The 18,653-nt window shown below is 50.1% G+C and overlaps 1 protein-coding gene across 1 annotated transcript; it reads left to right on the top strand.

Annotated features, from left to right (window-relative positions):
* The first annotated feature begins 1,738 nt into the window (after window positions 1-1,738).
* Window positions 1,739-8,835, top strand: RBP7 (retinol binding protein 7). Its single transcript, XM_081144951.1, has 4 exons — window positions 1,739-1,834; window positions 6,889-7,067; window positions 7,414-7,515; window positions 8,598-8,835. The coding sequence occupies exons 1-4, from the start codon at window positions 1,762-1,764 to the stop codon at window positions 8,646-8,648; spliced, it is 405 nt and encodes a 134-aa protein (XP_081001077.1). The 5' UTR covers window positions 1,739-1,761; the 3' UTR covers window positions 8,649-8,835.
* Window positions 8,836-18,653: the final 9,818 nt, after the last annotated feature.

Below are 18,653 nucleotides of genomic sequence, written 5' to 3'. Positions count from 1 at the left end.
AAACAGCCTGTCATATTCCACCAAGGGAATCAATGTCTTCTTTTCTTTTTATAAATTTAATTTTTTATTTATTGAATTTATTGGGGTGGAAAGGAATCAATGTCTTATAGTTACAAGAATCAACAGTCTCATTCTGGGCAGGGCAAGGCAATGCCACTCTATTTTTTTCAATAAAAACGGCATTTCTCCTTTAGAAAAGGTTGTAGCCATTCATTCAACAAACATTTATGGAACACTTGCCAAGCGCTGTGCTAGGCCCAGGGGATGCTGCAGTGGTAAATGAGATGAGCATGGTCTCTGCCCTTGAAAAAAAATTTTTTTAATATGTTTGTATTGATTTCAGAACGAGGAAGGGAGAGGGAGAAACATCCATGACGAGAGAGAGTCATTGATCGGCGGCCTCCTGCACGCTGCCTAGTGGGGATAGAGCCCGACCGCAATCTCGTGCTTCATGGATTCACGCTCAACCACTGAGCCACCCGGCCGGGTGGAGAATACTTTGTTTGATGCTTCCTGTCTTGGATGTGTTAAGTTTGAGATGCCTTTAAGACATCCAAGTGGAGCCATCAATAGTCAGTAAGAGCTGGCACATGAGTTCAGGAGTCAGGACGCCTGGGTTTGAATCCAGACTCTTTCACCCAACACTATGACCTTCGGCAAGTTACTTACCTTCTCTTTGTCTCAGTGTTTGTCTCTGTCAAATGGAGATAACAAAGTAACTATCGGAGAAGTAGGATTTTGTGACAAATGATGATACACATAGTAATCACTCAATAAATGTTGGCCGTTATTATATCTGAGTCTAGAGCTCATGGGAGGGGTCAGAAATGGACATAAAATCTTGGAGGCGGCCTACACAGGTGGCGTTGGTGGCTCATGTTCCCGGTTAGCCCCCCCCCCCCCCCCCCCCCAGTTCCCAGCCTCCCTTTTCCTCTGCCTTTTTCCACTGCCCAGACTAGATCTAGAGACTAGGTTCCCAGGCTGCTTGCAGTTGGAAGCGGCCTATGACACAGCTTTGGCCCATTGAATGTAAAGAAAAATCTGAAGTGACCCTGGCAGGTGGTGCTTTCCTTCCCGGTTCCCATCTTGCATGGGCACGTCCTGGCTGCAAATGCAACACCCAACTCATGACCCTGAGGCGAGGGCGGGGGGAGACCACCAGGGCCCTGGAGGGTTTGCTCAGTGGTTAGAGCCGGAACGGTCCCCAGTTCGATTCCCGCTGGGGTGCAGGCTCCATGCCAGCTCCAGGTTAGGGTGTGGATGCCTCTCTCTCACATCCATGTTTCTCTCTCTCTCTCTCTCTCTTCCACTCTCTCTGAAAAGCAATGGAAACTGTATCCTCAGGTGCAGATTTTAAAAAAAATGTAAAAGGGCCGCAAGAATCCCAGAGAAGCCTCTTGCCTGTTGCGGAGCTGCCAGCTGGCCCAGGACTGCGTGATAGGTTAAGAAAAACGAGCCTGCGTTTGCTGAGCCCCCCCCCCCAGTGGGGTTTATTCCTGTATCACAGCGATTAATGCCACGAAGTGGAAGGCGACCCCTGGCTGGCGCTTCCCACGCGGGCGGAGGGAGGAGCGCGGCCCGAGGGCAGCGGGGTTCCAGGGGCGCGGCCCCGGCAGCCCGCGGGGACCCGGCTTCTGGGACACGGGGTGTCGCGCGCTGCCCCGCCCCCGGCCCCGGGCCCCGCCCCCGGCCCCCGGCCCCGCACTTAGGGCCGAGCGCGCCCCGCCCGCCCGCGCGCCCCGCCGCCGCCGCAGCCGCGCGATGCCCGCCGACCTCAGCGGCACCTGGAACCTGCTCAGCAGCGACAACTTCGAGGGCTACATGCTGGCCCTAGGTAGGCGCGGGGTCGGGCGGCCCGTCTCCCCCGCGGCCGTCCGCCTGTCCCGCAGTCTGTCCCGCATCCCGGGTGGTCCACCTGCCCGCCCGCTCGTTCCCCGGTTGCCCGGCCCCCCCTGTTCTTCCGTCTCCCGCGTCCCCCTGGCCCCACGTCGGTCTGCCTCCCCCAGTCTGTCCGTCTGTTCGCCACCCTGCCGTCCCCGCCAGCTCGCCGGCCCCTCGCCCATCCGAGCGTCGCCCCGTCTCTGCCACCTGTCCCCACCCCGTCCCCTCGGCGGCCAGGGCCCCGTCCCCGGGCGGGCTTCTAGCCGGGCGCAGGTGCGGGGGCTGGCGGGACCCGCGCGGGGGGCTCGGGCGCGCGGTTCCCACGGGTGGGTCGCCCCGACTGAGGCCCCTCCCCCGGCTTTTAACGCGGGGCTCTGGGCAGCCGGCCTCGGGGTCCCTGGAGCCCAGGGGCGCCCCCAGGGGTCACCCCCCTCCGCGTCGGCGGCATCAGCGTCCACCTGGAGCGTCCCCGGGGCGCAGGGTCGGGAGCCGGGCCCCCTGCCCCAGCCGGCTCGGTGCCCGCTAGGCTCGGAGCCGCTCGAGATCTTTAGCTCTCGGACTCCCACTGCTTCCCGCTAGGACTTCGGGGCGTCCAGGAACCCAGGCCCCTTAGACGCTGCTCCCCCGCGCGCCCTGCCCCCGCCCGGCCGCGCCCGGCTGCCTGGGGCGCTTAGGGAGCCAGGTCTCGGAGGCCGGGAGGAGGGGCCCCAGCGGCCAGCAGGGGGTGTCGGGGCTGCGGGGGTCCCCCCAAGGTCCTTGCTTGGTTGGGGGGACGTGACGAATGTTTCCCGCCCTGACGGTAGAAGGCTTTCCTTCCTTGCCTCTCCCCAGTTTGTCCCACTCTTCAGGTTTGGTGGATCTGTGCACCTACTGTGTGCTAAGTGCTTTGGGCCGAATGACACCGCTTGGTGGCACTTTTGACAGAGGGGCCAGAGCTGCTGGGAATATGGGGGTGCTCTGGCTCTGCCTCCTTTTACTGACACGGGGCCTCAGTTTCCCCATCCCCAAGTTGAGCCGAGAGTCCACTTGTTTATTGTGGTAAAATGCGTGTAGCCGAACGTTGGCCACTGTGACCATTTTCAGATGTGCGGTTCTGTGGCCCGTGGTGTGTTTTTAAGGTCTCTGAGCCCCTGGTAGCATTTTCCTCCCCTCCCTTCCTCACGCCGAGCAGGGGAGTCTGGAGTTCCGCAAGGGAAACCTGATGTCTATAGACACAAAACCTTGCGGGGAAGGAAGTAATGTATTTTCCTTCTACCCCTCTGGTTCATTGGCCGGGGCCTGTAAGTTAGACTAAGAAAGGACAGAGTCCCGAGAGGCGGACAAGCAGAAGCTGAACACAGTCGCTGTGCATGCGCACGGGAGCGCTCGGGGACCAGGGCCTCAAAGGAGCTTCCCGGGGGCAACTAATGGGAAAGTAAATGCAGGCATCTGGGAAAACCCAATGGAAACGAAGGGCTAGTTAGTCAAGTTCCTGATGCAGGTTCCTCTAGTGTCGCCTCCAGGCTGCTAAGAGTCCAGCGCCGTCTCCCCAGCTCCCTAACTCCTGTCCATCCCGGTACAGATGGGAGGGGCGCGTGTGGAAGGGAGGCTGTGCCATGAGGTGACCGGTGTCTGTCCTGCAGGCCGGACTGGGCCAGAAAGGAACCTGGTAGCGTTCGCATCCTAGTTCCTGCGACTGTCCCCCACTTCTCACCGGCCAAGCAGCAAGGGGTCCATCTCATGTTGTAGCCGCCCAGGACGGGCCTCGTCTGTACGTTCCCCTTAATAAACTCTATTGATCACCTGGCTGGAGCGGCCAGCCCCTTTCTTCGGTCTCTCCTGCCCTCCGCTTACGAAGAAAGATTTTCAGTCCCAGGATCTTACCCGGGGTCTGGGTGTACAAACAGGGGCACCTTTACAAACTCAGGCCCTGCTCTTAGGCACATGGAGGAGGGCAGAGAGCTTTTCTTCTGTCTGCTCTTCCCAGTGGTTTTTAGCTCAAAAGAACCAATGTGGCAAACTGGCATATTTTGGGCTGGCAAACTCTGCTACCCTTCTATCCGACTCTCATTTCGAGATTCATAAGGAGGAATTAATGCTTACTTTTCCCAAAGAACACACGCTCCATAGTCAACCCATTGTCCCCTGGGCAAATAAGGGGCTTGGGACCAGATGAGTCTAGGATCTCCTCACTCAAGGAGCAGCAAGAGCTTCTTCAGATCGGACTCTTGTGTGCCAGCCCAGAGCCGGATCTGTGCGGTCAGAATCTGCCTACCCAGGTGCCCAGGTGTTTCGGATGCAAATGGAAACTGAAGAGGTGCCGCTCGTTGGTATATCAAGTCCTAGGTGGGACAGCGTGCAGAATATAAATGCTGGAACACCTATTGTCCCTACTTAAATATGTTCTAGTGCTGACTTACACAGAAACACTTGGACCGTCCATGAGGACTTCTGCTTCTGGTGGTGGCAAATATATTTGTACCAACTTTCATTGAAGACAGAGAGCTACCGGAACAATAAAGAGGTGTCAGGCTGAGGTCTGGGGGAAGACAAGAATCCAGAGATGTGAGCCCAGCACTTCAGATGGCTCTTACCGTCAGGGTGTTCGTGAGACTAAGCTGCAGTTTGGGGAGCTTCATGAGATTAGGGGGGCATAAATTGGATTCCCAAGTCAGCCAAGGGTGGAGACCCTCTGAATACCTATTTTGGGCGAGGTGTCTGAAAAGCTAACCCAGGGAAGTAAGGGAGACCTGGAAATAAACAGCTTTTGAACAGGCTGGGGGTGGACTTTGAATCATCGCTGTGGTCCAGAAAAATCTCAAGACATGAACTTGAATTAAGGTGCTTCCAGATAGTGCCCTGAAAAGCAATTTTTAAAAAACATCTCCTTTGGAGAAAAAAACATGCAAAATCTTAATTGTTTCTACAAATAACTTTTCAAATGCAATGTCTTGTAACCAATCAAAGTTATCAAGTACATAAGAGATAAGACCCCGGTGACAAGGGGACTCTGGGAGGTGTCATCCGACACATCTATTACCTTGGTTGTGGTGATGGTATTACAGGTGTTTATTTGCATGTGTCCAAACTCGTTAAATTGAACACATTGAATACAGTATGTGCAGTTTTTATATATCAAGTATACGTGAGTAAAGCTATTAAAAAAAAAAAAAACCCAATAGTAGGAATCAATAGAAATAAACAACAGAAACAGGGTCTCCAGATACTGGAATGTTCAGAAATAGACTATAAGCAGTTATGCTGAGCTTAATTTTGGCAGGGAATCAGAATCTGTTAAAAGAAACATCAGCAGAGTTGAAAAACAAATAGAATTTTAGAACTAACCGGTAACCAGCAGACTTAGGAAGGTACCAAGACCTGCTCCCCAGATCCTCTCCGTGAGCCTTGCTGGTGACGGCGAGGCTGCCCTTTCCTGCTGTAGGGAGGGCACCTCTCTGGCGGCTTTGTGACCCGCGTCGGGGGAAGGCCGGAGGGCCCTTCCCGCACCCGCCGCTCCCCCCCGCGCCTTCCGCTTGAATCAGTCGCCGCGTGGAGGTGCCACGCTTTGAGGTCGCGTGCCCCGAGCCTCCAGGTGCGGAGTTTCTGTTTGAGGCGGTGAGAAAAGTCTGGAGATGGACAGTGTGGACGATTGCCTAACATCGTGGCTGCACCATGCCACCAAACTGTATGCTTAAAAACAGGTAAAACGGTAAAAATCAGTGTCTTTCCCACAATAAAAAATTACCAAAGATAAAAAAAGAATTACAAGGAGACTTGGATAGAAAACCTACACTAAATCCTATATTTCATTTAAAAAAATGAAAGCTCCTTTTTTTACAAATTTATTTATCAGTTCTAGAGAGAAGAAGGGAGAGAGAGAGAGACAGACAGACAGACAGACATCGATTGGTGGCCCCCTGCCTGCGCCCGACCGGGAGTCAGACCCTCAGTTTGGGCATGTGCCCTGACCGAGACTCGAACCCCCCTTTGGTGCACAAGGTGATGCTCCAGCCAACAGGCCGCACAGCCAGGGCAAATGAAAGCGCCCTTTCAATTCACGTTTTGTGAGTTAGCATTCTCTCCTCTCTGAGCCGTGTCTTAGGACTTTGCACAGTAAACTAAAAAGTGTTTTCTTAAACACAGAGGTTTATATTTCAGGTGGATAAAGATGGCTCCTGTAATAAAAACCACAGTGTCCTTATCTTGTTCATTGGCTGGGAGGAAAAGACAACCAGGTGATCTGTTGCTTTTGGCCAAAAGCAGAGCTTGAGGCCTTTGTCCCAGTTAAACATTTAAGTTAGCAAAGTGCTTTAGTGAATTATTCAATGTCCTGCATCCAGATTATTTTTAAAGTCAGCACACGGCATATAGAGGGTTTTATGGCACAGAATTCAAATAATCCAAGTGCGTTTAGGTTCAAGGAGGTGGTTTCCAACTTCCCGTCGATGGGAGCAGATTCTCCTTTTAAAGGGAGGGTTGGATTACTCTGTTTCCCCTTCATTCTTGGTTATAAAATCCTGAAGGACAGGGAGCGAGCAGTTGCAGCCTCTGGCCACATAACGTGCTCAAAGCTAATAAAAGGAGACGTGGGATCGAAATCCACTTCCTATACCAAACCCCTGATCTCAGGTCCCATGTTTCCTTTTGAAAGCTTGTTCAAGGTTCCTGAATGAATAGAATTATGTGCGTGATGGCGGTGGCTTCTGAGGGTGTCTTCTTGAAATAGTTGTTGTTCAGAAACTGTTCAGATTCTGTCGTAATTGGAAGTGTAAATACATGAAGCAGAAAAGGGAAGGACTGCTGTGATTCAGGTTGGGTTGGGGGCCTGAGCCCTGTCCCCTTGGTTTTCATGCTCCCTTGTCAGCCCAGGATTGCTTTCCCGGTAGATCCAACCTCAGCAGCAAATGACATTGACATTGTAAAAGGAACACTAGCCGTCCAATGCAATGATTTTGGGGATAGCTGCCAAGTTCTCTGCTTTTGCATCTCTGGTGAAAGCTGAGATTTCTTTTTAAACTTATTTTTAAGGTATTGACTTTGCCACTCGTAAGATAGCCAAGTTGCTGAAGCCACAGAAAGTGATTGAGCAAAATGGGGATTCGTTTACCATCCACACGTACAGCAGCCTGAGGAACTACCTTGTTCAGTTTAAAGTTGGAGAAGAATTCGATGAAGAGACCAAAGGCCTGGATAACAGAAAATGCAAGGTAAAAATTAAAGTAATAACATAGGTTCTTTTTTTTCTTTTTTTAAATTGATTTCAGAGAGAGAGGAAGGGAGAGGGGGAGAGAGAGAAACATCAATGATGAGAGTCATTGATCAGCTGCCTCCTGCCCGCCCCCCACTGGGGATCGAGCCCGCAGCCCGGGCATGTGCCCTGACCGGGAATCGAACCCCGATCTCCTGGATCCTAGGTCAGTGCTCAGCCGCTGAGCCACGCTGGCAGCGCATAACATAGGCCCTTAATTTTGCCAGGTTAATTGTCATTCTACTTAGTACTAGGCCAGGCTAACTGCCAGAACAAAGCAATGTTTTCTCCCCTCCGTCACGCAGAGTTTGGTCACCTGGGACAATGACAGACTCACCTGTGTCCAGAAGGGCGAAAAGAAGAACAGAGGCTGGACCCATTGGATCGAAGGCGACACGCTCCACCTGGTACCCGCCACACGGCTCTTGTGTATAGTGAGATGATACCATATTGAAGAAAACGTTAAACAGGAGTCAGTGACCAGCAGCCCCGTCGTTCCAGCCCCTTCCCCTTGGCCCGCTACCTTCCAGTCTCTGTCGGAACGCTCTGCCTTTTCGTTTAACACAAAGACGTGTTCCGGGTTTCTAAGTAGCCTTCCTGTGGAAGTCACCATGTAGTAATCGAACATTATATATATTAAGGTAGCAAACTGGCTGCATAACATTCCACCGGGCTGAGGAACTCTCATTTTAGTAAAACATTTTCTTCAAAGTGTCCAGAGTATGGTTTCAGGGTGTTTGCTGCTGCTGCTTAAACTCATGGACGCAGAGCTTTCGGCGTCTGGGGTCTTATTCCCGTAGGAAGAATTCCAGAGGGGATCGCTGCTGTGGGGGGCGCACTCCTCATTGCCTCTTGCTACTGTGAAGCTTTACTTGCCTCCAAAAGGGTGTATCAATCCCCCAGGCCACGGAGATACGTACAAATTATAGCTCAACCTAAGCAACCATTTCTAAATCTGAGCTTCCCGGTTGGTGAAAACACTGAAGTGCTGGGAGGCGGTACTCCTGGGGAGGGCATGGAGGCTCCACATACCCCCCCCCAGTACCTCCCCCATCCATGTGTTCCATTGGGCTCTTCCCGAGTTGTAACCTTTATAAAACACCTGTACATATGACTGAACAGTGTTTCTGAGTTCTGTGAGCTACACTAGCAAATTATTGAACCCAAGGAGGGAGTCATGGGAACCCCCAATTTATAAACTGGTTGGCCAGAGTATAGGTGTCCTGGGACTTGCCATGGACGTCCGAAGTGGGGGCCGGGAGCCCTTAACCTGTGGGCCCTGCATTAACTCTGGGTCGTTGGTGTCAGAACTGAGGTGACTTACTGGACGCCGGTTGGTGTCAGCGCTGGAGAAGGGGGCTGGGAAAGACAGCACGTATGTGGTGTCAGGGAGAAAACCGCCCACACATCTGGGGTCAGAGAGCTGTGAACAACAACGGACCCCATGCCAAGTCACCTCCTTCCTTCTTCCCTTCCTCCCGACCCTTAGGAGATGTTCTGCGAGGGCCAAGTGTGCAAGCAGACGTTCCAGAGAGCCTGATGGGCCCACCAGCGGAGCCAGGCGGGCTGGAGCTTGATGCCAACTCGCACGCCAGCGCCAACAGCTGTTAACCTGTCCCGATCTGGCGATGGGGCCTCGCGGTCAGAGAGGCGTCACACAGCCTGTACCAGAAGCCATTTGGGTTGTGGGAAAACTGCTCAGCTCAATAAACCTGTCCGATGGCTCTGATTTCTCCTTTCTGCGTTTTAGCGTATGCCACTATTTGAAGAAATATTTGGCCTAAGATGGGCATCCAGTGAGTAAGATGTAATCCTGCCTTCAAGGTCCAGTGAGGAAGATGGGTGAAAGGAGCCATCTGAACGGTGGCAATGAGAGCCCAGGGGGGACAAGCCTGACTTTGGGGATGGGCAAGTGGTGGCAGGGGTCTGGGGTGGTGGAGGTGATCTTTAAGCTAAGACCTGAAGCATCGGGAAGTAGGAGGCATCGGGAGGCTTTCGAGGTGAGAGGCTGGGGTGAGTTGGAGGGATGGGTCATGAACTGAAGAGTGCTTTAGCTGGAGCATGGGTGTATGTGGGTGGGTGGGTGTATGTGGGTGGGTGAGTGGGGAGAGATGACAGGGGAGACTGGAATGACAGGCAGGGGCACCATCAGGAAGCTTGAATGCCAGCTTTAAGAAGCTTTTTGTCCCCAAAGCAATGGGAAGATGGTGACTAGTATCAAGCAGAAGCTCTGGCTCCTAGAAAGGAACCCCAACGGCAGAGGGGAGAAAGGATCATAGGTGGGGGAGGCGGTAAGAAAGCCTTGCTGGGAATCGCAGTGTAGACCGACGGTGCACAGGGACACTGGGAGCCCAGGTCTCAGATACAGGCCGCGGACTCTGGGGCCTGGAGGGAAACAACCAATTATTTAGGAGGCAGAATCCATAGTCCAAAGTGATGGACGAGATGTAGGGATGGAAAGGGGAGGAATCAAGGAAGACGCCCTGTTTGGGGCTCAGGCAGCTGACGGAAGGTTGGATCAGGAAGGGGGGCAACACGGGCAGGGGGAGGGGGGGTTGGAGCTCCAGAGGAAGGCTTCTGGAAGGACAGGAGCTTTCCAGGGAGTGGCGTGCACTGCAGCGCTGGCGCTGTCCACGCGGCCCCGAAGGACACCCAGAGGCTTTGCAGTTGGGGGAGCTCGGGGCGCGGTGACTGGTCTTCCGTAGCTCTCGCTGCGGCTGCGAGCAGGGAGGGCCCCACGCGCCCCCTTCTGGGCCAGCCCCAGCCGCACAGCCTCGGATCGGGCCCTCTGGGGAGGGAGGGGGGGCTCTTGGTCTTTTTTTCTTTTTTTGCTTTTAGATTTAGGTGGTTTTTTTAAATTAATTTTTTTCCAATTACAAGTTACCTTCAGTATTGCATTAGTTTCAGGCGTACAGCACAGTGGTTAGACAATCAAATACTTCACAAAGTGTTCCCCTTAGGGCTTTAAAAAAATTACGGTAAAATATGCATAACAAAAACATCCTATTACTGTTTTTAAGGGTACATTTCGTTTGCGTGAAATGCATTCACGTTGCTCTACAACCGTCACCGCCGTTCATTTGCAAAACTTCCCATCTTCCCAAACTGAAACTCTGTCCCTATTAAACTGTGGGGACTCCCTAGTCCCTCCTTCCCTCGTGTCCCCATGAATGTGACCACTTTTATGAGTGGAACCGTCTACTATCTGTCCTTAGTGTCCGCTCAGAGCTTACGTCTTCGTGGCTGCCACGCTGTGCCATGTGCAGAATTCCTTTCTTGGTAGAGGCCGAGCGAGCGATGGGCCGTCGTGCCGCGTGGACAGAGACCGCCTTTTGTGTGCCCGCTTGTCCCTCGGTGGACACCGGGGCTGTTTCCACCTTTTAGCGATTGGGACTCCGAGCTGCCATGAGCGCGGGTGGCAAGCATCCGTTTGAGTCCCTGCTCTCCATTCTTTTGGGTCCACATCCAGAAGAGGGGAAGGGTGGGGTGCACATTGGAAGATGGGAAATGCGAGTTCACTAAAAGGGAAGTTGAAAAATAGGTGATGATAATAATAAACCACCACTTACATAATGTTTACTATGGGTCAAACACTGTTCTAAGTACTTTACATAGATTAGTTCATTTAATTTTTACAGCATATGAAATAATATCCATATTCCTATTATACAGATGAGGCCATTTAGACACAAATTATCTTTTCTAACATTTATTTTTAATTTTTAGATACAGTTGACATTCAATATTATATTAATTTCAGGTGTACAGCATAGTGGTTAGACATTTAGGTAACTTGCAACATCATCCCCACTCCTGATAAATTTAGTACCCATCTGTCACCATACATAGTAATTACGATATTATTGACTATATTCCCTATGCTGTACTTTACATCCCTATGACGGTTTTCTTTTTAAAATGTATCTTTATTGATTTCAGAGAGAGGAAGGGAGAGGGAGAGAGAGAGATAGAAGCATCCATGATGAGAGAGTCACTGATTGGCTGCCTCCTGCACGCCCCCCACTGGAGATTGAGCCCACAACCCGGGCATGTGCCCTGACTGGGACCTTGGCGCATGTGACTGTGCTCAACCAACTGAGCCACACGGGCAGGGCATCCCCATGATGACTTTTAACTGTCAATTTGTACTTTTTAATCGTTTCACCTTTTCTACTCAGTCCCCCAACTCTCCTCCCATCTGGCAACTGTCAGTGTGTTCTCTGTATCTATGAGTCTATTTCTGTTTTGTTTGTCTATTTTGTTTTCTAGATTCCACATATAAGTGAGATGATACCGTATTTGTCTTTGTCTGACTTATTTCACTTAGCATAATACCCTCTAGGTCCATCCAGGTTGTCACAAATGGTAAGATTTCATTCTTTTTTATGGCACAGCAATATTCCATTGTGTGTATGTCCCACGGCTTTATCCACTAGTCTGTTGATGGACACACAGGTCGCTTCCGTATCTTGGCTATTGTAAATAATGCTGCAGTGAACATAGGGGTGCATATGTCTTTTTGAATTAGTATATTGGATTTCTTCAGATAAATACTCAGACGTGGATTTGCTGGGTCATAAGGCAGCTCCATATTTAATTTTTTGAGGAGCCTCCATACTGCTTTCCACACGGCCCCGCCAGTCTGCATGCCCACCAAGGGCCATGAGGGCTCCCTTTTCCCCACACCCTCGCCAGCACTTGCCGTTTGCTGATTTGCTGACGGGAGCTGTTCTGGCAGGTGAGAGGTGACGTCACATTGTGGTTTTAATTTGCATTTCTCTGATGATTAGTGATGTTGAGCAACTTTTCATTCAGGGGTGGGCAAAAGTAGATTTATAGCTGTTTGTATGGGAAAAGATATGCGGGTTATGATTATTACAGTAGCTTAATTAACTCAAAAGAATGTCACAATGGCACGGTGCACTCAGTACAGTCTCGCATGTGCTCAAATTGCCAGCCTTCATTACACATAAATAATGAAACAAGAATAAACTCTGTTTGACGTACTCACAACCAACTGTAAGCCTACCTTTGCCCACCGCTGCGTATCTGTTGGCCATCTCTTTGAAGAACAGACATAAATGGTCTTACATTGAATAACTTGCTCGAGGTCACGGAGTTAGCAAACTGGGGGGACCCTCGTTCCTCGTGTGTTTCTCCCGTTACTTTATTATTTTGGCCACTGGAACCCCCGGAGAGTGTTTCCATGAAGGAAGCTCTCAGCCATTCACTCCTTCATTCCTTTAATATACGCTGTGAGCGCACTGTGCGCTCGGATGTGCTGGGAGCGCAGGGACGCTTAGGTTTCCGTTAACTTTGCGTATCCCAGGGCTCCATGCCCACGGCTCCATGCCCACGGCTCCATCCCACGGCTCCATGCCCACGGCTCCATCCCACGGCTCCATGTCCACGGCTCCATGCCCATGGCTCCATCCCACGGCTCCATGTCCACGGCTCCATCCCACGGCTCCATCCCACGGCTCCATGCCCACGGCTCCATCCCACGGCTCCATCCCACGGCTCCATCCCACAGCTCCATGCCCACGGTTCCATCCCACGGCAGTTTCACCCCCTGTGCTGGGCCGCTGGGCCCCAACTGAGACACATTTGCTTCTGGCTGTGGAAGCAGCTGGACAGAACCTGCCACCACGCACGCGGCAGACACGGCTCCCCTCCCCGCCCTCGGAGACTGAGCTACCTGCTCTCTCGCAGGCCCCACGTGGCAGCCTCGTCCCATCGTCTCCTGGTCTCGGCCCTGACCTCCAGGTAAAGATGCGCCAGATTCTGGTTTTGACCTGACAACCAGGGAGGGTGAATCCATAACATGATTAAAGCCTTGAATATATAGCAAAAATGCTAAAAAAACAAGTACAAAGCTAAAACAGCCCGGGGTTCAGAAATATACAAGCCCAGTGTTTCTGTTGTTCATAAAGAAGCTTCACAGCCCTGGCCGGTGTGGCTCAGTGGTTAGAGCGTTGGCCTGTGCACCGAAGGGTTGAGGGTTCAATTCCAGTCAAGGGCCTGTACCTGGGTTGCAGGTTCGAAGCGGTATGTGCTGGAGGCAACCAATCAATGTGTATTTCTCACATCGATGTTTCTCTCTCTCTCCCCCCCCCTCTCTCCCCCTCCCTCCCTTCCACTCTCTCTCTAAAAATCAATGGAAAAAATATCTTTAGGTGGGGATTAACAACAATAAAAAGCTTCACAGACTTTGATTCTGTCTGGCTCTCTCAAATCTTGGTTCCAAAGAGCACTGATCAAAGGTCTTTCCACGAAATCACTACCAGATGGGCTCTTCACACAAGCAGGTGTAAAGGCTCCTCCGTAGCAGAGGAATACCTTCTTGGAGGCATCTGTTAGCTACACATGCTGGATCTACTTAAAGAAAAAAAAGGGCTGAAGAGGAAGAGGGCTGGGAGGGGAGGACAAGCAGCATCTTAACTTGGCTTGTAATGAAAATGGAATTTTTTGCCCGGCTGGCGTGGCTCAGCAATTGAGCATCGACCTAGGATCCAGGAGATCGCGGTTCGATTCCTGGCCAGGGCACATGCCTGGGTTGCGGGCTCGACCCCCAGCAGGGGGCATGCAGGAAGCAGCAAATTAATGACTCTCATCATTGATGTTTCTTTCTCTCCCTCACCCTTCCTCTCTCTGAAATCATTAAAGATATTAAAAATAAATACATAAATAAACGATAAACTAAAGCATATTATGTTTAAAAAAATGCAATTTCTTGGAATATGACTCTTAGTGTATTTTTCTTAATTTTAACAGTATTGAGTTATAATTTGTGTGCTCAAAACTCACCCATTATAACTGTACAGTTCCATGTTTTTTAGTAAAGTTATACAGTTGTGCAACCATTCCCACAATCCAGTTTCAGAGCATGTCCATCACCTCCAAAGAGTTCCCTCGAGCCTGTTTGCTGACTATTATTTTATAGCCTCTTTGCTTGGAATCTCAGACAGTGACCTCGATGGGTGTACTTATAATGAATACTTTTTATACTTGCTTTCATTTTTGCCCAGGGCGAGAATCTCTCATTTATTTCCCAGGATCTTTTGCAGGGTACTATTTCCCCTAATTTTCTTGCTCTCCCTTCATCTGAAAGGTCTTCAGCTCTCCACAGATGACAGAATTGCCTTTGATATTCACTCCATGTCCTCATTAGCATTTAATTATATCTTCTGGGTACAATATTTTGGGCCCTTTGAAAAACAGTCTTTTCATCAGTAACAATAAACAAGCTTTTGGTTTAGGTTGAAAATAACAGGTACATTTCCCAATCCTGCTCTGTCAGCGAAAGTGTTTTCTGCAAGTATAAATGTCCCGAGTCATTAGATTACAGGGTAACTTTTTTTTTCTTTCTCATGAGGAGGTGTAGATTTATCTCATCGCTTTGAAAAGTGCTTATTTTAGTACTACAGACAGGACAGATTACGGTGCTGGCAGCCCCTAAAACAATTAGAACTGATGGGGGGCAGACAACAGATGGTGGAGTGGGCACTGTGGGTGCCTCCCTAACACCCCATTTGTCCTTTCCCCATTTTGTTCCAGCCACACGCTTAGAATGGTCACACCCCTCGTGTTATCTACCACTGTGCTGTATGGCTCCCTCACCCCGTGTAAGTGTCCCTTTTTCCCTGCACATTGAAGGATGCTGGATGGCATCACTAGATTGAACAAGCAAAACATATATTCCAGCCCTGGCGGGTATGGCTCAGTGGATTGGGAGTCATCCCATGCACCTAGAAGTCGCCAGTTTGATCCCTGGTCAGGTCACATGCTCGATCCCCAGTAGGGGGCGTGCAGGAGGCAGCCCATCGATATTTATCTCTCTCTCCCTCTCCCTTCCTCTGTCTCTAAAAATTAATAAAGACATATTTAAAAAACAAAACCACATATAGTCCAAATATTAAATATACAACTGAGCTTCCTACTCAAACACATGAATGTAAGTAAATGAAGAAAAATGTTAGGCCTGGCCGGGCGTGGCTCAGCGGTTGAGCATCGACCTAGGATCCAGGCGATCGGGGTACGATTCCTGGTCAGGGAACATGCCCCGGTTGCAGGCTTGATCAATGACTCTCTCATCATTGATGTTTCTATCTCTCTCTCTCCCTCTCCCTTCCTCTCTCTGAAATCAATAAAGATATATTAAAAAAAAAAAAAAAATTGGAAATTTCCAGGAAAAGAAAGCAAGAATCTCATTATAATAAACAGAGTATGTTATTTTCAAGTCAAAGGAAAAAGAGATGCATATGCTTAGGGATGCCAAAATAAAAAACCAAAAATATTCCGAACAGCATTGTTTACAACTGTCGAAATCTGGAAAGATCGATTCATTGAAAACGAATGGCTCTTTTCCTCCCTGGCTGCCTGAGAGGAGACCACCATCATGAATAGCACAGTCCCTGTCCAGACCGGGAAGCTCGTGACGAGAGGACGACTTCAGCAAATGGTCCTCAGGCCCTTCACCCTGGGAAGGCGACGGTACCCAAGACAGAAGTACTGGAAAGACTAGCCACGATGTACAAGGCCACACCAGATGCCATTTTTATATGTGCAGTGAGGACCTGTTTTGGTGGGTGGCTTCGGCATGATTTTGCAAGTTCTTGGGTTATGCAAATAAAAATGAACCTGACCTTAAATGCAAGACATGGCCTGTACAAGGTGACTGTGCAGTTTTTTCCTTGAGAGGATTAATAAACTGGGGGAAAAGAGTAAAACGGATAAATTGTGGTGTATTCATACAATGGAGTATTTTTATAGCAATGAACATGAATAAACTACTTAAGCTAAATATAGTAACATGGATGAGTCGTAATGTTGAGCAAAAAAGCCAGATGCAAAAATTACTATAGTACAATTGCATTTACACATAATTCAAAAGTAGGCGAAACATAAACTATATTGTTGGGGATGCCCACAGGGTTGTGATGAGGAGGGTACGGGGCACAGCGGAGGTGACTAAGGTCTGGCAACGCCAGATTCCTTGCCCAAGGTGGTGAATGCGCAGATTTCATTTACTTTAGAATCACTTTTCTGCACATTTCTGTGAGTGGGTTATATTTCCCAATGAAACAGAGTTTTGAGTGAGAGAAACTAGAGACATGGATAAGAGTTAAGAATATTCCTTTGTTTGTTTGCTCTGCTCTTTTACTGTGGGTGCAGGTTTTCAGAAGCAAAGGCACAATTTCTGTAAGTCCAGTGGCAGAGACGTGCGCTAGGACATTGTTTAGAAACTTGCTTCTCAGTTGTGCAAACCACAGCTGCTTTCTGGAAGCTCCTTTTAAATGTATGCCAGCTAGAGATACAATAAACCAGGAACTAAATGTTCAAATAAAATAGGCTTATTTACGAGTATTTTCACATCTCAATACACAGATATAACATTGATGGAAACTTGTGATTTTTATGTGGTTGCATAAAAATAGAAATGTGCCTTGTGTTTTACAATTTACATGGTTGATTTACCTTCCTTTCCACAGCTCTAATATCTCCCCACTGGTTCTGACACACACACTGCTGGGAAGCTGGGGGAGGCAGGCATTTCTGGTTTTGTTTTTTCCACTCCTACACCTCTGTACCTAGTCAGTGCTCAATAATATTTGTTGAATAGTCATGTACCTTTCTAGGAACTGGAGTTTTAATGATAAGCAAGACAGACCAGTCTCTGACCTCGAAGGGTTTGCATTCTCTTGGTGGCGCTATGGGGAGGGAACAAACAAGTAAACGAGCAGATGAAATTAACTCAGATTTGGCAAGCGCCATGAAAGAACTCACAGGATATGATAAAAGAGTGCTGGAGAAAGGTGGGTGACTTTCGAGAGAGTGGCCAAGGAGGGCCGGTTCATTGCTAACACGTAAACCCCTCGGGTATATGGACCTCATCCACCCTGTTCATGGCTGTGATGAGATTTTCCAGGGTGTGGGTGGAGGTTCTCAATTAGAAACTTGTTGAGAAATGGGACCTAGGAGATAGAAAAGTGGAGATTTAAAAAAATCACCTATATTACTAATAAAATGAGCTAACACGTCCTCCCTAAATAAGAAACACGTAAGCTGTCAATGGCACAGTGGACAGCCACTGCCTTCCCCACAGGGACAGAGCCTGCCCCAGTCAGCTCACTTCAGCAGGAGGCAGGCCAGGACTTCCAGGCAAGCAGGTAGGGTCCCAGGGAGCCGCGCCAGGTGGCCCTGCTTCTAGCACACTCCGCTCCTCCTCCCAAGTCCACCAGGCAGCTCCCTCACTCCTACCCTGGGGGACGTGAGTGGAGATGGCAGTGTGAAGCTGGCAGGCGCGCTCAGGCTCCCTCTCCTGCGGGGGACATAAAGAATGAGCTGCTTCTACCCATGGCGCCCTGGTGGGTGAAAACTCGGATTCCCTGCTGTGGGGAGAGGGGACTGCGGTGGCCTGATGGCTCCCCGGACCCACAGGGTGTTTGTGAGAGGCCGCGCTTCCCACCGGCTGACCCCACGGGCACTGAGCGATCCTAACCCAGGCCCATGACGCAGGAGGGGGGACTTCTTGGCCTCAGGACAGCTGTGGGCCTGGCCAAAGGCCTTCTTAGAACTGCCTGCAGCCTCTTCCCGCCCAGTGCCCGCGCCTCTCCTCCCCTCTCCTCTCACTGGAACAGACCTGTACAAACCTGGTTGCTCCCCACCTTCTCTAACCTTTGTCCTCACATGCATTTCCACAAGTCAAGCTCTAGCATGTGTAATGCTGTCCGGGTGTCTGCTTCCTTGGGGACCCACACAAACACACATGTGGTATCCTCAGCACCTAGGAAAGGGTCTAGGAGGCAAAGTGCTTAATAAATGTTTCTTAGATGAATTAATGCAGGAACGAAGAGATGACATTTGAGCTAAAGCCTAAACAAGAAGGAATCAGCCATACAAACACCAGGGGAAGAGTTTATCAGGCAGAGGGGACACGGATGCCAAGGCCTCCGGGAGGGAAAGAGCTTGTCTCACTGAAGCGCGAAGGCCAGTGGGGCTGGAGCCCAGGAGAAGGCGAGTGTGGTGTAAGACAAGGCAAGACAGGCAGAGGTGACCAAGCGCCATAGGCTCTTACGAGTCATGGTAAGGAGCTCGGGTTTTATTCGAGAACAGTGGGAGTCCGACTGCTGTGGCTCAGTGGTTGAGCGATGACCCATGAACCAAGACATCACTGGTTGGTTCCCAGCAGGACACATGCCTGGGTTGCAGGCTCGGATCCCCAGCAGGGGGCATGCAGGAGACAGCCAATCGATGTTTCTTTCTCATTGATATTTCTCTCACCCACTCTCCCTTCCTCTCTCTCTAAAAATCAATAGAGACATATTTTTAAAAACAAAAACAAGAACAATGGGACATCACTGAGGAATTCTGACCAGGTGAATGACATGACCTGATTTATGTTTTAAGGTCATGGAGACCGCTTTCTGAAGAGTACATTGAAAAGGGCCATGAGCAAAACAGGACCAGACAAGAAGTGATGGTAGTTTGGGTTCAAGGACTTGCAGGAGAGTTGAAGAGAATAAGTTTATGATTATTTGCTACT

The sequence above is a fragment of the Miniopterus schreibersii genome (genome assembly GCF_964146895.1).
Source record: "Miniopterus schreibersii genome assembly, chromosome: 8".
Classification (NCBI taxonomy): Eukaryota; Metazoa; Chordata; class Mammalia; order Chiroptera; family Miniopteridae; genus Miniopterus; species Miniopterus schreibersii.
This window is presented reverse-complemented; position numbering and strand designations above follow the sequence as displayed.